The 15236-nt window shown below is 34.6% G+C and overlaps 1 protein-coding gene across 1 annotated transcript; it reads left to right on the forward strand.

Annotated features, from left to right (window-relative positions):
• Positions 1 to 10079: 10079 nt before the first annotated feature.
• LOC310724768 (interferon-inducible GTPase 5-like) lies at positions 10080 to 11322 on the forward strand (the record flags this gene model as incomplete). The annotated part of the gene is given in 4 exon segments (XM_083539042.1): positions 10080 to 10428; positions 10635 to 10807; positions 10809 to 10859; positions 10863 to 11322. Coding segments are annotated over 4 exon segments (990 nt in total), but the record flags the coding sequence as incomplete, so codon positions are not given.
• Between the last annotated feature and the right edge of the window lie 3914 nt (positions 11323 to 15236).

Below are 15236 nucleotides of genomic sequence, written 5' to 3' on the forward strand. Positions count from 1 at the left end.
TTTCTTCATCTATTAGTTAATATAACAGATACATCACTGAGAGGTCACCTATGTTTTCCAGTTCATCACCTCCCAATACATACTGGTTGTTGGTTTGTCTGCTGAAAACACACCCAAAGTGTATCCCTGCATTATGTCAATTGTTCCCTAGAACACTGACCATGAGAAAGAGGTTACTGAAGATGAATGAATGATTAAAAGAGATTAACAATTTATGAATATCAGTATGATATAAAGTATAGCTTATAAGTAGTATATAACAAGTATTTAATGTGTTCAGCATTCCAAAAAAAATATTAATAGCAATGTTGCAGTTATTTTAGTGGCAATATACATGTATGGACATGTTTACATTTATTTTATGTTCATAGATAAAAAGTTGTATATATTTGATTTCATGCTGAACAAGGTGACCAGGCTTTTCCCAATAAGCAACATGAAGCTACTGTTATCTGCTCTTGTTGGAACACTTTAGCATTTGCAATATTTTATTATTCAGCAAAATCTTTGGTGCAACATCATTTCAAACTCAGTAAGGTATGTTTAATTGAAGTGTGTGTGTGTGTGTGTGTGTGTGTGTGTGTGTGTGTGTGTGTGTGTGTGTGTGTGTGTGTGTGTGTGTGTGTAACAAAGTGTGTTTGGGTGTGAAATAAGTATGAATAAGAAATAAAGAACCCTTTTTAAGTTTCCCAAAGCCTGTTTTTGTATCCATTTCAGATCCCCACTGTGAAAAAATGCATTCAGAAACATTTAGCTAAAATTGTTGAAATCGATAACAAATAGTTTGAATAAATCTTCCAAAATAATTTGAGCAGTATCCCAATTAGAATGCATTTGGTTTTGTTTGTATCTAGTGAAGAATGATGCTGACAAATAATAATAAAAAAAACAGCAAAAAATTTAAATTGATAAGAAATATAGTATAATTAATGTTACACAAATAAATGAAGCTTTGTATATGTACTATGCAAATAATAATATAAAAATGTGGTGTGCTGTTACTTAAGATAAAATCATATGAATATGTAAACAAGTTAAGCAAGACTTCTAAGAAATAAGGGGAAAAGTCTGAGAAATATGCAAAGAAGTAGCTCTTATTTAAATACTGGGGGGATGTTGCACTTGACTGCTGATTTGTGTCATTGCTGTTCAGAAAGCACCTTCTGAGAGCTCTTTGGAACATGACTGCTATATAGGTGAAGTTTGTTTCTTCTCGTCCACATTTAAAAGCTTTTTCGTTTGGTAACGTTATAAAATTTTTATGTATTTGTGGAAACAGTTTAAATAGTGAAGTATAGTCAAATAAATAGTGCTTTGAACCACAAAAGAAGAGAACCTAGAACACCCTGCGAGTGTGTTTGCTCAGAGACGGGATCCATGTTCTCCTACCTGTTACTTCCTACCTTTTTCCTCATTGACCAAGGAGCAGTGCTGGACAGTAAGGAAGTAAATGTAAGAATTTAAAGAATTTAACTTTCAGAACAATTTACGGAACAAAATGCTCAGATTACACTAATGCTCTAGTCGTCGAGGAGGATACGAGTGTGCTTGCTTAGGCTTCAGAATAAACGAGACGAAAAGCTGCTTGGTGCCCACGCAGGACATAATCTACCTGGGTCTCAGGCTGAACTCAGACCTGTATCAGGCTTTTCTATCTGAAGAGCGCATCTGGTCGATTCACTGCGGTTAAGCATCTTGAAAATACACGGTTAAGCCAGCCGCACTTTTTTTTCGGTTGCGAGTCTAATCGTGCACTTATGGTATGAGTGGTGGGCGCGGTCAAAATAGATGTAAAGACGCTACATTTTGCTCAATCTTTTAAATTATTAATATTTACAGTGTCTCTGTATATTAGTCTATTACATTTAAACTCATTTTACTGTGGAGTTTTTGAGAAAAGTGAAGGCAAAATCACTCTAAACCTCAGGTGCATTTTCAATAATGTTCCACATTTAAACACTCATAAAACATTTTCCTTTATAGGTTTGCTCAATCTTTTAAATTATTCTTATTAAGGGTGTCCCTGTCTATTACTCTATACAATTTCAACTCATTTTACTGTGGAGTTTTTGAGAAACGTAAAGGCAAAATCACTCGAAACGTAAGTGGATTTTTAACCATGTTCTATATTCAAAGATTAATTCAACATTTTCCTTTATAGGTTTGCTCATTCTTTTAAATAATTCTTATTTAGAGTGTCCCTGTCTATTACTCTATTCAAGTTCAAGTCATTTTACCTAATAGTTTTGAAAAAAGTTAAGGCAAACAGACTTTAAAATATTATCAGCAAGCATTCTGCCTAGATGCAAATTCTCTTCATCGATTAGCGAATATAACAGGCATATCATTTGAGGTACAGTAGTTTGAATTATATTTTTATTTATTTCACTTTTAGTTTTTGAAAGATAATTATTACAAGCAACAAAATGCAGTGGGTTACTGTATGAGAAAGAAGTGGTTTGGGGTATTGGCTACTGCATCACATTTAGAGGAAATTCTGCCACATTTTTATTTTTACAAGGTTCCACTGTTAGATTTTATTTTAGTTTCATCTTAATTGTAAGTTGTTCTAAATAAATAAGCAAGCTAAATAAACCTAAATAACAAGTGTTACTTTGAATATCTATTTACATGTCCATATTTCACTAATAATTTAAATTTCTTACAATTTCCCACACTATGTCTTTCTACAGAAGCTTCAGAGTGAGATAACCTCCACAGTTGGCAGAGAGCTGTCAGCACATGCAGTGCAAGACTTGCTACATCAGGTAGCCTCAGGACATCAACTCTTGGCTAAAGAGCTGGAGAGCAGGGTTCCAATTCTTGGCTCTGTCATTGCGGGTGGGATTTCGTTTGTAGCCTCCTACTTCCTGTTCAAATCTGCCTTGAATGATCTGAGTGAAGATGGACAAAGAGTGATACAAAAATCCCTCTGTGGTTCACCTAAATAACATGGAATGTTTTATATAAGAACATAATTTTCGTTCTAAATGAGTCCATTAAAGTTTCTTCTTTCTACACTTTCTGAAAATAAAATATATTTTATATCTTAATGAAATGCAAAAACTGTACTGTCCATTTTTAGAATAAAACTACTACAATACATCTTTTCTGTTGCACCAACCTCAAATCTTCTTTGAAGACTTTTCACTAGATTTTGCAGCATTGCTTTGAGGATTTCTGTCCATTACGCCACAAATCATTGCTGAGGTTGAGCACTGAGGTTTTATGAGGTCAGGACATTCCAATTTTTTTAAAAGGTGTTTAGTGGGGTTGAGGTCAGGGCTCTGTGCGGGACACACATTTGATACAGGTACAGGTTCTGTACCCCAAGATCCACTGAAGAGAATCTGCAACATAATATAAAATTGTATGCTTCCAAAAGTGAAGCAGAAAGTGTGATCAACAGGTATGCACATAAACTTGGGTCCTATATCAATCTGGAATTTATGCATTATCATGATACAAATTCAGGGTTATACAAAAGAAACTAGAATTAGTGCATTTTGGCTTCTCACTTAAAAAAAAAAAAAAAAAATTTATTTTTAATTTATGGTTCGGTTCAGTTTTAGTACAGTTATAGAGAAAAGGCAAAAACCTCAAATTGCTTGGCATTTTTTTTATTAAGGACATTTATTTTTTTTATTATTTATTATTATTAGTAACATTTGTAAACGAAGACTTTTGCACACTTTTTTTATTGATAAAATTTCGTAATTACTTAACCAGGCAAAATGAAATTGATTAAATAACATAAAATAAATAAAAAAAATTAATTAAATAGTTTACATTAGTTAGACCCCATTTTGGATTATACAGATGTGTATATAATTGTGTTTTTTTACGTATATTGTTAAATTTTTTTTAAATATTTATTCTACTTAACTCCTCTACTTATTTCAGCAAACTTTAACAAATGTCTGCATTTAAAAAACACAAGATCGTTATTTAATCATTCAATTTATTTATTTATAAATCAATTCATTCATTCATCCACTGCCAAATCCACATATATAGGCAGAGGATGAATGAATGAAGGATAGAAGGAATTAATTCATTTATAAATAAATACTGAAAAACTCGAAACGGTTTGGTACAAATATGTGAAGGCTCTGCAGATGTTGTAAAGACCAGTAGAGAGCCGATCACTTTTACCCTTTCCTGATTGTCAAAATGTGAGATTTAATCCTATACCAAAATTCTAAGCAGATAAATATCTTAAACAGGTTGTTTGGGAAATTATGATTTGTTCATCAACATAGCATCAGATCATTTCAAAGAATCTGGCAATAGAAATAATACACACAAAAAATATATATTTTGCTTGCCTAATGATTGACCACATTCATTGTGTTTTGTTTTTAGATATATTTAACCTATTCTAGCACTTCCAATTTTTAATATTTCCATTTGCATCTGGTAGTAAACCAAAGTATTCATTCTGATTGTAGATTGTGACAGACACAGACACACCTAAGCCCTGGAGGGTTTTTGTAATGTGGCCAGTTGTAAATGTTTTTGTTTTTTCCTCACCTGGGAAAGATGTCCTGTCATCTACCACAGTTGTTTTCGCTGGTCTTCTCACACATCTTTTAAAATAGGAACGCTTACTTTCAAATCTCATTGTCCACAATCTTATTAGTGGGCCAAACTTGTGTATCAAAGCAGGATAGTGGACAATGTAATGGTGTTTTGGTTTGAGTTTACAAACAGAAAACATCTCCTTTCTTGTCTCTAAAAACACCTGTCATGAAAATCTCTCTACTCTCTCTGTCAAATAATAAGAAGAAGTCAGGATAACAACAAAATCGTCTCATGTACAGTAGCATTTAAAAACGCTGTCAGGAGAGAGAGCCCTCATTGGGTGCTCTCTCTAAGGAGTATATATCCTGTCTTGTCTAGCAGCCATTAGTTTGAGCAATTTTTCAGTTCCTTAAGGTGTTCCTTAAAAATCTTGTTCCATCTGGCAGTGTGGTTTTCTGTACATGCATGTAGGTGTGTTGCGCTCTAATCTGTCCTTGTTGAAATTGAGTTGTACGTGTATACAAGCATGTTTCACATGTCCTAAAATTTTCAATTACATGTCTCTCCTTTTTGTCCTTTTGGAGAGAAATCTTTTAATCATTTAATCAATGATTACAAGAAAGCTACAACTCATATCAGACCTTCTGTTTGTGTTACTTCTGCTGATTTTAAACACTGCCTTCGTTAAGATGGGTTTTCTCCAAGCTTAAGCAAAGAATAACAAACAGCTGTTTTTGTAGGAAATAGAATTCCCTGACACATATGCGAGTAAAGTCGAAATCTAAAATCCGCAAGCTAAAATAATTGTGCAGATTAAACTGTCTTCAGCATCGATGTCATTATCCAGTTTAGGATTGTAGTCTTTCCCTGGTGTAGGAGTTTAAGAAACGTTCAATGAGATTGCGATGGAAGTGTCAGTTTTAGGGTAATAGCCATTGGGTCTCTGCCGTTCACGTCTGCACCTAAAATGTAATGTTGCTACATATCTTTTTAAACCACACAGATGATAGGGTATCCCTCTAATTATTCAGAAGAGTTGTTTCTTGGAGATTTGGCCTAGGGGAGCAAATTTATTGACAAGGTCAACACAATTGTGTGGTTCTCCATCGTCCTCTGTGGGAAGAAAAGAAGCTGGGTTAAGGGCAGTGCGTCTTTTCACAGTAATATTTGGCATTTTGAGGAGAATAGTGTGATATAGCAGCCAACATGCTGCTGTTATGTGTGCTGTTTTTTGTTCTAGGAGAAGCTGTGAAACTGCATGTGGGACCAAAAGGGTTAAGATACTATATCCCACTATGTCTCTTATGGCATTCACAGGCCTTCTCAGCAGTTTCCACAGCCCTGAAGCACATTGGAAGTGCTGCTGCCACTGGATCAAGTTTGGTTAAAGATTATGCTACTGGTCTTATTTTTGCCACCATGGTCTTGCAGCAGAACAGATGTCATGCATCCGTGTTTTTCATCTACTGTTTGCATGAATGGTTTATTAGGACCTGGAATGCCCAATGTAGGTGTGTTTTAAAGAGCCCTTTTCAACTTTTTAAAGGCCCCTTCTGCCTCAGGGGTCCAACTAAGTGCACTGTAGGCCTGTAGATCTTTCCAGTGAGCTATTGTTTTAGTGGATATTGCAATCTGCAAGGCCTAAAGTCTGATTTAGGTATAACATGCATAGGTTGGCACAGGCCTACATCTTGTTTGCTATTGGCCCAGAGGATGTTAGGCACCTCCTGGAGCTGTTCCTCACTTTGGCCATGCCCAACTCATAAAATACTTCCGTGAATGTTACCTTCAAACACTGGGTGGAGTTAGTTAACATTGTTATCTATGAGCAACAGCACATTTTCCATTGCATATCAGCCCTTCTCAAGTACAGGTATATGAGATATTTATTCTCCTGTGTAAAGGTAGGTTACATTCTTTTTTAATTAAACACACGTTTTAAATATAAGATATTCTCTTGTGTTTTGCTCTGCTGTTTCTAGCTCTTACAATTATTTAAAAAGGGAAGTACACCCTTTTTGAATTCTATGGCGTTATTAACCCAACACAATTACAATTGCTGTAGTAGGAACTTAAAAGAGCTATGCATAAACAAATGCCCACAACCCTCAAAGAACTGTAGCAATGTTGTAGAGAACAGTAAGTGAAAATTTCTCCACAGTGATGTAAGAGTCATACAGAACATGATTTCTTCAAGTTACTGCTGCTAAAGGTAGTTCTACAAGTTATTAATTCATAAGGTGTACATATTTTTGCACACATGGCTTTCCCATTTTGGTAAACTTTTGGTAAAATAAATTATGACAGTGTAATTTGTCATGTGTTGTCCATCTGAGGTTGTTTTTACTTAATTCTAAGGCCTGGTCTATAGGACTAGATGATTTTTATTATGTACCAATAAATAAAACCATAGAATTTGCAGCAGGTGTTTTTTTTTTCACATTCTTCATATTCACATTGTTTTTCACATGGCTGTAAATGCTGTCTAGAGACTGGCAGATCAGTCCTGAAGTATAAAAACTTTAGATACTGGTGTTGTACCGAGAGCATCAGTTCTCACATAAATATCAATCCTACCTGGAATTTTTTTTAACAAATCAGTTTAATATTTGCTTTAAATAACAAATAGTTTCTTCTTTCACTGTGTTTTTTTTTCCATTGTACAGACAAGTCAGCATTTTGTCATATTTGTGCATTTATATATATTGGGATTAATGTGTCATACATCTGCAATTCCTGAGAAATTGTTTTCAGAACAGGTCACAAAAATTAAAAGGGGAAGGAATGTAGAGACATCACGTGACAGTTTGAATATGCTTTGTGTGACATATATTGTTAAATGTTTGTTTGCTTAAGAAAATTAATGTTATGTCTTAAGAAAACAACAGTAGAACTATCGGCTATATTTAACAGTGAAAGTAAAAGCATTTCCATACAGATAATCAGAAGAGAACTGAAGGGATTGGGACTAAATCCCTTATCAGTAAGGCTAATCAGAAAAAAAGTCTTCAATTTGCTAGGGAGCATAAAGATTGGACTCTAAATACATTAGATAAAACTGATGTATCCATCATGCCTAGTGCCTACTGTACAAGCCTGTAGGGAAAGTGCTATGATCTGGGGTTGCTGCAGCTGGTCAGTTCTCGGTTCAGCAACGTTATGTGCCCAAAGAATGAGGTCAGCTGACTACCTGAATATACTGAATGACCAGTTTGTTCCATCAATGGATTTTTTTCTTCCCTGATGGCAGGGGCATATTCCAGGATGACAATGCCAGGATTCCTCTGGCTCCAATTTTGAAAAAGTGGCTCAGAAAGCATAAGATATCATTCTCACACATGGACTAGCCATAACAGAGTCCAGACTTTAACCACATTGAGAAACTTTGGGAAAAATTACTGCAACTCTGGATGGGAATAAATGTTGTGACATTGCAGAAGTTTATCGAAACAATGCCAGGGTGATTGCATGAAAAGTTAAAGGCGTTCCAACGAAATATTAGTGTGTGACCTTTTTTTGGAGGGGCAGTGTATATTATATTAATTAAAAGAAAATCAAATTATTTGTAGTCTATTTAATGTTAATAACAATGAGTTTAAATAATACTGGCCCGAAAGAAAAAAAAAAGAAAAACTTGTGACATTGCCCACCCATGATGCTGTCCTTCTATAGTTGGAGCCTTCTACCCATTATCATTAAGTGGTTGACAAAAATTCATGAAATGAGAAGACATGAACCCAAACAAACATGGCAAAGACTTTGGTTTATAAGTAGAACCCTGAAGAGCCTGTGTTAGCCCAATCTTTGCTCATTGCAAGCCTGTCCAGACATTCAGGGCTTTCTGGCTTTTCCTATGTTCTCCCTCTTGCCTTTATAAAAGGTAAAGTTTTGTGTACGCCTACATTTCATCACCTAGGTGCTGCTGAATGTCTAAACATGCTAAATTAGTGAGCAGGTGCCACTCCTTGTATTTCTTGTTAGCCTAGTGTTAGCTACCTACAATAATTCCTAATGTAATGCATTTTTGTTTTGGTTATTTATTTGGCGCTTGTTGAAATTTTTACTTTGAACAATATTTATCAATATGTAAAAAAGTCTTACCATCAGTGTTGTGCTAGTTACTTAAAAATAGTAACTAGTTACAGTTACTCGTTACTTCATTCAAAAAGTAACTCCGTTACTTTGTTGATTACTTACACCAAAAAGTAATGCGTTACTGTTAAAAGTAACTTTTTAGTTACTTTTTTAAAGAACGTTCTTTAATGTTCCCATTAATGCCCTTTTATGTGTTATGGTCTACAAACTCAAAACTGACTTAAACACAAAGGAATTTTTAAACACTATTTTATTAAAGTCAGAGCAGCACAAACTGAATATATCACAGAATTTCTTAAATGTATAACATAACAAGCTGAATAATATTTTCACAATCAAAAATTAAAGTGGCTTCTGGTGTTGTGTTGAGCTCTTAAAAATGTTCCTTTCACAGCTGAAGTATGAAAACTATCAACAATGTAAAACAGAACACCGGGTTAGCTTCTAGCTTCCAGCTCCGTCGAGGCATGACGTTTCTGGAGGTGTTGCTATCGCAGTAGATACGAGCTTCGAACCAGAAAGACACAGCTTACATTTGACTAAAAAGTGTTGTCTTTATACTCAACTAAAGTGAAATAATGAGCCTATTTCCACTTTGAAAAACTCGTCTTGCTCTGCCGCACAGACCTGAATAAACAGAGACACGCCCACAGCGCGTCTTCTTCGTGTTTACAGTGGTTCATCCACCAATCCTACAATGCGTCCTGCTGTAAACAGGTTAGACTGTAGTCTACACTTCAGCCCAAATTCATTCATTTAAAAAAGTAACGGGTAACGCACTATACGGTAACGGTAACGGAGTTGCTTTATTTTTAAAAGTAACGCGTTACAGTATTAGTTACTAGTAACGCGTTACTGCCCAACACTGCTTACCATTATTGACAGTAGTATAAAAAATTACAGGCAAGGACTCAGTATAATATAATGATTTAAAATATAATAATAATATTAGGTGTAGGATCAGTCTTAGTAGACCATAAGTAAAAGGTTGGGGTACGATGATGGAAAATGCCTGAGTCTGCACAATTGCTGCTTGTGTACATACATTTCTGTCACCAGCTGCTAATATACAGAAATGTATATGCTTACAAGTGCCCTGTTTGTTTAAAGTTTTTGCACATTGTACTGTATAACATAATTATAACTACTTTGTGTATTTTGTGTATCTGCCCTGCACAGTTCTGTTTGTATTGTCTGTTTGCACTGTCTTTTGTCTTGCACTGCTTGCACTGTTTGCACTAGGTTGCACGCAATGAACTTTATGGACAATTAGATTTTTAGTCCTTAGCTCTGTGTTATGCTATGTAGCTCTATGTTATCTTATGTAGCTCTATATTGTTTACAGTATATTGCACCAGTTTCCTGGAGAAACGTTGTTTGATTTCAGTGTGTACTGCGTCAGCTATATAAGATTGACATGATAATAAAAGCTTCTTGACTTGACTTGACCCCCCCGCCCCCCGTCTGGAGCAACTGGTGTTGTTGAAACAACTACAAATCCTGATGCTTACCCTTATCCCAAATTCCCAAATGTCAAATTGTGGGATCTTCCTGGCATTGGAACCACCAAATTCAAAGCTGATGAATATTTCAAACAGAATAATTTTGACCAATATGATTTTTTCATTATCATCGCATCAGAGCGTTTTAAAGAATCCCATGTGAATCTGGCAGTAGAAATAAATAGATTGAAAAAGAAGTTTTATTTCATTCGCTCAAAGATCGACAGCAACATTGAAGCTGAGAAAAGAAAGAGGAATTTTAATGAACAACAGACACTGGATTTAATCCGAAACAACTGCATTAAATGTTTACTTTTAATATTAAACATTACATTAACTCATCCATGTCAACTTTTAACTCATTTAATACCATTACATGTATATTTTATAAATACATTTAAATTAGGGAAGTAACATTAAGGTGACAATGATGATAATTCATTATTGACTGTTTTAGATCAGTGTATTGCTGAATGATCATTTTGAAATGTTTTAAATCCCTTTTTATTCTAGGTCTAGAAAAGATTGGTCTACAGTCTCCTAGTGTCTTCCTGATCTCTTGCTTTGAACTGAGTCTGTATGATTTCAGCCACCTTGAGGAGACCATGGAGAGAGAACTTCCCCAGTACAAGAGAGATGTACTGATTCTGGCACTTCCAAACATCACTCTAGAGATCAATAAAAGGGAAAAAGAAGGCACTGCAAAAAAACATCTGGAAGTTGGCTCTGCTCTCTGCCTAAGTTGCAGCTGTGCCAATACCATTCTTAAATGCAGCTGCATCAATCAGTGTAGATGTGACCATATTGGTGACAGAGCTAAAGAGATATTATAATGCCTTCGGTTTGGACCCAGACTCTTTACAGAAACTGTCTGAGCACTCAGGGAAGTCAGTTGATGAGCTAAAATCTGTGTTGAAATCTCCTCTAAATAAAGAAATAACCAAAGATCTGGTTATTAAGTTGCTGCCAAATGCAAGTCTTTTTACTTTAGAAACAGCAGCAGAATACTGGCTTGGTTTGATTCCTTTTCTGGGATCTCTGGTAGCTGGGCCGCTGTCATTTGTAACTATTCGCTACATGTTGATGCATTGTCTTAATGAACTCGCTAAAGATGCTCGCAATGTGCTCATGGCTGCTTTGCAGTCATCAGTTGATTAATGATTCAATCCATTTAATAAACTAGACACTGCAGCATCATATTCCCATCAAAATTCAAAAATATTGAATTCTGAATGCATATATTTTGGGAAAATTTTAACTCACATTGTTCAGAGAGTCACATTGCAGCGGATCTTTCCTGGACAATGGGCCACTGTTGCTTATGTGATAAGCCACTGCACATCTTTAATGAGAGTGCTGAAGTTTCTTAAGGTAAAAAACGGAAGCAATTTTGGCATGCTTGGTCAGTGTCATGAGGGGGTTTCAATTCCAATTCCACTGTTATGAAACTAATGGAGACCATTAATTAGCAAACATTTAATCAAAATGCAGCATTTCTTCATCTATTAGTTAATACAACAGATACATCACTGAGAGGTCACCTAAGTATTCCAGTTTTTCACCTCTTAATACATACTGGTTGTTGGTTTGTCTGCTGAAAACACACCCAAAGTGTATCCCTGCATTGTGTCAATTGTTCCCCAGAACGCTGACCATGATAAAGAGGTTACTGAAGATAAATGAATGAATGAATGAATGAAAGAGATTAACAATTTATGAATATCAGTATGATATTAAGTATAGCTTATAAGTAGTATATAATAAGTATTTAATGTGTTCAGCATTCCAGAAAAAATATTGATAGCAACGTCATAGTTATTTCAGTGACAATATACATGTATGGACATTTTTACATTTATTTTATGTTCATAGATAAAAAGTTGTATAAATTTTTCGGTTGATTTCATGTTGAAAAAGGTGACCAGGCTTTTTCCATTAAGCGACATGAAGCTACTGTTATCTGCTCTTGTTGGAAAACTTTAGCATTTGCAATATTTAATTATTTAGCAAAATCTTTTGTGCAACATCATTTAAATCTCAGTAAGGTATGTTCAATTGATGTGTGTAAAACAAAGTGTGTGGGTGTGAAATAAGTATGGATAAGAAATAAAGAACCCTTTTTGAGTTTCCCAAAGCTTGTTTTTGTATCCATTCCAGATCCCCACTGTGAAATGTCAAAAAAATGCATTCAGAAACATTTAGCTAAAATTGTTGAAATTGATAACAAATAGTTTTAATAAATCTTTCAAAATAATTTAAACAGTATCCCAATTAGAATGCATTTGGTTTTGTTTGTAACTAGTGAAAAATTATGCTGACAAATAATAAAAAAAACAGCAAATTTTAATTGACAAGAAATATAGTATAATTATTGTTACACAAATAAATGAAGCTTTGTAAATTTACTTTGTAAATAATAATATAAAATTGGGTGTGCTGTTATTTTAAAATAGTCTAATACAAATGCGATGTACCAACTTTTATTTATAAAAGAATATGTGGTTTTTGGTAAGCTTCTGTTCTGAATGGAACTGTATTTTTATAGTATGTAAAAGTATGAAAATGATGTAAATTGGGAAAAAGAAAGAGGTAAGCAATTCACTAGGACTTAAGAGGAAATCATATGAATATGTAAACAAGTTAAGCAAGACTTCTGAAAAATAAAAGAAAACTTCTGAGAATTATGCAAAGAAGAAGTAGCTCTTATTTAAATACTGGGGGGATGTTGCACTTGACTGCTGATTTGTGTCATTGCTGTTCAGAAAGCACCTTCTGAGAGCTCTTTGGAACATGACTGCTATATAGGTGAAGTTTGTTTCTTCTTGTCCACATTTAAAAGCTTTTTCATTTGGTAACGTTGTAAAATTTTCATGCATTTGTGGAAACAGTTTAAATAGTGAAGTATAGTCAAATAAATAGTGCTTTGAACCACAAAAGAAGAGAACCTAGAACACCCTGCGAGTGTGTTTGCTCAGAGACGGGATCCATGTTCTCCTACCTGTTACCTCCTACCAGTTTCTCAATCACCAAGGAGCAGTGCTGGACAGTAAAAAAGTAAATGTAATTTGTTACTGTACTCAAATAGCTGTTTAATGTATCTGTTCTTTGCTGAAGTATTTCCATTTAAAGATAATTTTACTTTAACGTCAATAAATTTCAAAGTTAAATACCTTACTTTTCAGGGATGCGCCGAATATTTTATATTTTCTACTGAAAAATGCATTATCATTTTTTGGCTGAAAATACAAAGCGAAGCACTCAGATTACACTATTGCTCTAGTTGTCTAGGAAAAATGTCATGTCACCGGTATTTAAGTATTTTAAAGTTTGATTCACCACCTGAAAACACGACATCCAATTCAGTACATTTTGCAGCTTTAATCCCAGTGTGCTGCCTTCACCCAGCCATTCTTATATTTTAACTGTGAATAAACTGTAAAATATAGCAATAAATATTATTTATTCAAACTTATATATAATAATAATAATAATAATTCCATGACACTGCATTATTTTATTTGATTTGTAAAAACTTTTAATCAATACATACAATAATGAACAGTTTTCAAGTTGTTTTCTTTGAATCTGAAAAAGTTAATGAAATATAAATAATCATGTTAACCAATTAGGCTGCCACTCTTGGGCCCTTGAGCAAGGCCCTTAACCCTCTATGCTCCGGGGGTCCCTTACGAGGGAAATATCAAGGTCCGTGACGTCGAAATGGCGTGGGGCCGCCTTCCCGTTGGCTCACCACCTGCACCTACAAGTTTGTTTTTGTATCCATTTCAGAACCCATTTCAGAAATGTTACAATATGCATTTACAGGGCCGCTGGAAGTAATTTTGAACAGAGGGTGCTGTGAATTTTTTTTATTTATTTTTTTGGACAGAAAACCTATGAGCCTATGGGCCTATTTAGAATACATTTAAAAAATAAATACATAGGGCTGTTGGCATTTTTTTTACCACCGCGGTGGTACTGGACCAAATACCGGCGGTGTTGCGGTGGTTGGGGGGTTGTTTTGAAATAAATAAAAAACAAAACAAAGAAACAACACACTAAAGCCTGTAAAGCATTGAAATAAATATCAGTAAATACTGGTAACTTACATAATATAATAAAGTTGAATCCATTTTAAAAAACAAACAAACAAAAAAAAAACAGTTTTATATTTCCACACAAAGACGCGTTATAGCCTACCGCTCTACGCTTTGAGAGGGATGTGGAACACGAGCAGGAAAGAGACCACGATCTCTTTTTCTGATATCTTCATGTTGTTGTAAAAGGTATGAAGAGCTAATTTTATCTTCCACAAGGGCAAGGCATTTAGGCTATGTTTGTGCGCTGCCAGAGAAAGCCAAACTAAAATCACCCGCGCGTGTGAAACGCGCTTTACAAATGAACTTGACGCGCCTTACCAATTATCATATGTCTAATTAATAACAAGCACAAACTGTAGGCTATTAAAAATAATTTGACTTACAAGTAAAAATGTAGGCTATCTGTACAGCGTTTTTTCTACTTTACCACAGTAAAGAATACGAAAAAAATCGACCTAAAAGCGAACAAAGGAAGAAACGTTTAATCCACTTTGGAAATGGGTGAGACGTGAGTGAAGATATGGGAAAAGAAAAAAGAGATTCCATGCAGGGATGAGACACTATTTTTGAATATTCGATTAGTTGATTTAATTATAGAATATCTAATGTTCTAATGTCTGTTGTGCGATCATTCTCTAAAATGAAATTTCCATGTTCTGGTGCTGTAACCAGAGGGTGACGCTGCCAATAACACACATAACAGCTGTCACAAAGAACCGGCAAAAGTAATGATTATGAATCTGTCAAATATAGCAAGGAGACATTTGAATTGTTTATTAATAAAGTGTTTTTTTTTTTGTTGCTGCAAAGATGAAGTTGACGATGCTCACTCGTCATCTTCGCAGTAAACGCGCCTATAGAGAGAAATGCACACTTAATACGGAATACATAATAAGCATATGCTAGTCGGTTTATTTTCGTTTTTAATTGTTTTGTTTAAAAGTAGACAATTTAAGCTTTCTATATAAAAAAACTAATGGAATATTTTTATCATTTCCTAAAATATTCATAAGGA

Source organism: Silurus aristotelis, assembly GCF_946808225.1.
Source record: "Silurus aristotelis genome assembly, chromosome: 4".
Lineage (NCBI taxonomy): Eukaryota > Metazoa > Chordata > Actinopteri > Siluriformes > Siluridae > Silurus > Silurus aristotelis.